Source organism: Nicotiana tomentosiformis, chromosome 4, assembly GCF_000390325.3.
Source record: "Nicotiana tomentosiformis chromosome 4, ASM39032v3, whole genome shotgun sequence".
Lineage (NCBI taxonomy): Eukaryota > Viridiplantae > Streptophyta > Magnoliopsida > Solanales > Solanaceae > Nicotiana > Nicotiana tomentosiformis.
The window spans coordinates 85,211,068-85,214,645 of record NC_090815.1 but is presented as its reverse complement, the minus strand read 5'-3'; the positions used below and the strand labels follow the sequence as shown (position 1 = coordinate 85,214,645).

Below are 3,578 nucleotides of genomic sequence, written 5' to 3'. Positions count from 1 at the left end.
TTAAAAGTGGTATGATAGGCCCAAAGTGTATCATCTAACTTCCTCACCCAATCCGTTCTTGTAGCATTCACGGTCTTTGTCAATACACTTTTTATTTCTCTGTTCGACACTTTCACTTACCCGCTTGTTTGTGGATGATATGGGGTGGCAAACTTGTGGCGAACACCATATTTTTCTAACAACTTTGTGAAGGCTCGGTTGCAGAAGTGAGTGCCTCCATTACTGATTATTGCCCTTGGAGTACCAAAACAGGTGAATATATTCTTTCTAAAAAAACCAATGACTCCCTTTACATCATTTGTAAGGAGTGGCACATCTTTCACCCATTTTGACACATAGTCCATAGCTACAAGTATGTACTTATTGCCATATGAGCTGACAAAAGGCCCCATGAAATTGATTCCCCATGCATCAAATACTTCTACCTCGTGAATTGGGTTCATGGACATCTCATGTCTACGGGATATATTCCCGATCCATTGGCATCCATCACAACCCTTCACCTAGAAGTGCGCATCTTTGAGCAATGTCAGCCAGTAGAAGCCCGACTCTAACACTTTCGCAATTGTCCTTACTCCCTGGAAATGGCCACCATATAGGGACGCGTGAAACACTTGCAAAACAAAAGATAGATCTGTCTCAAGGATAATGCATCTCCAGATTATGTTATTAACACAAATCCTGAATAGATAAGGCTCATCCCAAAAATACATGCGACAGTCACAGAAGAACTTTTTCTTTTGGACAGAGGAAAGGTCATAGGGGACAATACCGCTCGCTAGGTAGTTTGCAATGTCTGCATACCATGGCGCTACCTCAAGGCTCTTTGCCAATAGTTTTTCATCTGGGAAATTCTCCACAATCACTTCCACCTCAACCTTCTTCTCTGCTCCTTCCAGCCTAGACAAGTGATCAGCCACTTGGATCTCCGTTCTCTTTTGGTCACGGATCTCCAAGTCAAATTCTTGCAGCAGTAGCACCCATCGAATCAGACACGGCTCTAACTCCTTTTTCTCAATTAGGTACCTGAGAGCAGCATGGTCAATATAAACAATTACCTTTGAGCCTATCAAGTATGACCTGAATTTGTCAAATGCGAACACCACTGCTAGCATCTCCTTCTCAGTCATGGTGTAGTTCAGTTGGGCACCACTCAAGGTTCTACTTGCATAGTAGATTGGGTGCATGCCTTTCTCTTTTTGCTGCTAAAGAACTGCTCCCATAACATAGTCGCTTGCATCACACATCAGTTCAAATGGTTTCTCCTAATCAGGTGCAACTATGATGGGTGCAGTCACCAGCTTCTTCTTCAACTCCTAAAAGCTACCATGCAATCATCAAAAAACACAATGGGGTGATCTTTTTCAAGCAGTTTACACAAAGGGATAGCAATTTTGGAAAAATCTTTTATAAATCGCCTGTAAAAACCAACATGAACCAAAAAACTTCTTATTGCTTTTACGGAAGTGGGCGGTGGCAACTTTTCTATCACATCAACCTTAGCACGGTCGACTTCAATGCCCTTGGTTGACACTAGGTATCCCAAGACTATATCTTCCCATACCATAAAATAACATTTTTGCTAGTTCAGCACCAGATTGGTCTCCATGGACCTCTTTTGTACTCTTCTTAGATTCATAAGGCAATCATCAAATGAGTTCCCCACCACTGAGAAATCATCCATGAAAACCTCCATTATGTCCTCTACCATATCTGTGAAGATGATCATCATGCACTTTTGGAATGTGGCGGGTGCATTGCATAGGCCAAACAACATTCTCCGAAAATAATAGATGCTATATGGATAGGTGAACGACGTTTTCTCTCTATCCTACGGGGTAATAGAGATCTGGTTACAACCCCAGTATCCATCGAGGAAGCAAAAGTGGGACCTCTCTGCTAATATGTCTAACATCTGATCAACGAATGGCAGCGGGAAATGGTCTTTTTGGGTGGCCTTGTTCAACCTTCTGTAATCCATACAGATTTGCCATCCCATGACTGTTCTTATTGAGATTAACTCGTTGTTCTCATTTTGTACTACAGTCATTCCACCCTTCTTTGGCACACACTGAAATGGGCTGACCCAGTTGCTGTCAGAGATGGGGAAGATGATTCCTGCATCTAACCACTTGATCACTTCTTTCTTCACCAATTATTTCATGTTGGGGTTCAACCTTATTTGATGTTCTATGGAAGGTTTGTATCGTCCAGTAGAATTTTATGCATACAAAAAGTTGGGCTGATATCCTTTATGTCTGCATTAGTCCAACCAATTGCAGTTTTCACTCCTTTAGAACCTACAAAAGTTGTTCTACCTATACATCTAACAAACCAGATGAGATAATAACGGGTAAAGTCGAGTTCGGTCCTAAGAAAGTGTACCTGAGGTGAGATGGTAACGGTTTCAGCTCCAACTGTGGTGGCTCTTCGATCGATGGCTTAGCTGGAGGGGTATTTCTTTCTTCTATGTGTAAAGGCTAGAATTCGGGCTCTCTTTTCCAGTATCCTTGGCCTTCAAGAGCCAAGACCACTCGGCCAAGTCCTCATTGTCTACCTCTTCTAAGTTCATAAGGCAGACTGCTAGAGGGTCTTTTTCATGAAGTGCCTCATCTTCTTCCTCCATGATCACATCCATTACTTCAATCAAAGAGCAATTGGTAAACTCACTGGGTCTCCGCATAGACTTTTGCACATTAAATGTTATTTCTTCCTTATTTAGTCTCATATTTAGCTCCCCAATTTCACAATCAATCAGAGCTCTCCCTGTGGCCAATAATGGCCTTCCCAAAATTATGGGAATCTCTTCATCCACCTGACAGTCCCGAATCACAAAATCTGTAGGGAACACAAATTTCTCGATCTGCACCAGTATATCATCAAGTATACCTAATGGCCTCTTTACCTTTCGGTCAGCTAACTGTAGCAATATAGATGTGGGCCTTGAATGCCTAACCTTTTATAGATAGACAAGGGCATCAAGTTTATGCTTTCCCAAGATCATACAGTGCTTTTGCGAATGCATAGCTACCTATGGTACATGGAATTGTGAAACTTCCAGGGTCGGGTAGCTTTTCAGCTACTGGTCTTGTCACCACAGCACTACAAGTTTGGATCAGTGTCAAAGTGGCCAGGTCTTGAAAATCAAACTTGCGAGACATCAAGTACTTTATCATTTTTTCATAACCTGGCATCTCTCGCAAGGCATCTATCAGAGGAATGTTTACCTGAATCTGCTTCAACATCTCCATGAATTTTTTGTACTACTCATCCTTCTGATTTTTAGCCAAACTCTGCGGGAAGGATGCTGGAGGCCGCTTCCTTCCTGTGACTTGAGTTGAATCCTACTCAGACACTTTTTCTGATACCTTCTCTTGCACTTTCTCAGTGTCCTTTGCCACCTCTTTTTCTTTGCCTGTTTCCTCTTGGGCGTGTTGTATTGTTACCTATGTTAAATCAATTGACTCATCTATATCAAGTGGTACTGGCACAAGTGTTTCAGTTGGTCTGTTTTCTCGAGTAATTTCTTGCTCTAGATCAAGATCTCTACCACTTCTCAGTCTCAGAGTCATCAGCTG

At 42.1% G+C, this 3,578-nt stretch overlaps 2 protein-coding genes across 2 annotated transcripts; both read right to left on the bottom strand.

The window, feature by feature from the left end:
* Window positions 1-503: 503 nt before the first annotated feature.
* LOC117274913 (uncharacterized) lies at window positions 504-1,130 on the bottom strand. Its single transcript, XM_033654238.2, has one exon. It carries the CDS (start codon window positions 1,128-1,130, stop codon window positions 504-506), a length of 627 nt encoding a protein of 208 aa, XP_033510129.2.
* Window positions 1,131-2,467: 1,337 nt separating this feature from the next.
* LOC138910064 (uncharacterized) lies at window positions 2,468-3,251 on the bottom strand. The gene is made up of 2 exons (XM_070201285.1): window positions 3,007-3,251; window positions 2,468-2,951 (listed from the first exon to the last, which is right to left on the bottom strand). Exons 1-2 carry the CDS (start codon window positions 3,249-3,251, stop codon window positions 2,468-2,470), a joined length of 729 nt encoding a protein of 242 aa, XP_070057386.1.
* Window positions 3,252-3,578: the final 327 nt, after the last annotated feature.

Coding starts and splice junctions, on each gene's coding strand:
- LOC138910064 (XM_070201285.1), bottom strand. CDS start 3,251: ATGGAGATGTTGAAGCAGATTCAGGTAAACATTCCTCTGATAGATGCC. Junction 2,952..3,006: donor TATGCATTCGCAAAAGCACT/GTATGATCTTGG, acceptor ATAAAAGGTTAG/GCATTCAAGGCCCACATCTA.
- LOC117274913 (XM_033654238.2), bottom strand. CDS start 1,130: ATGACTGAGAAGGAGATGCTAGCAGTGGTGTTCGCATTTGACAAATTC.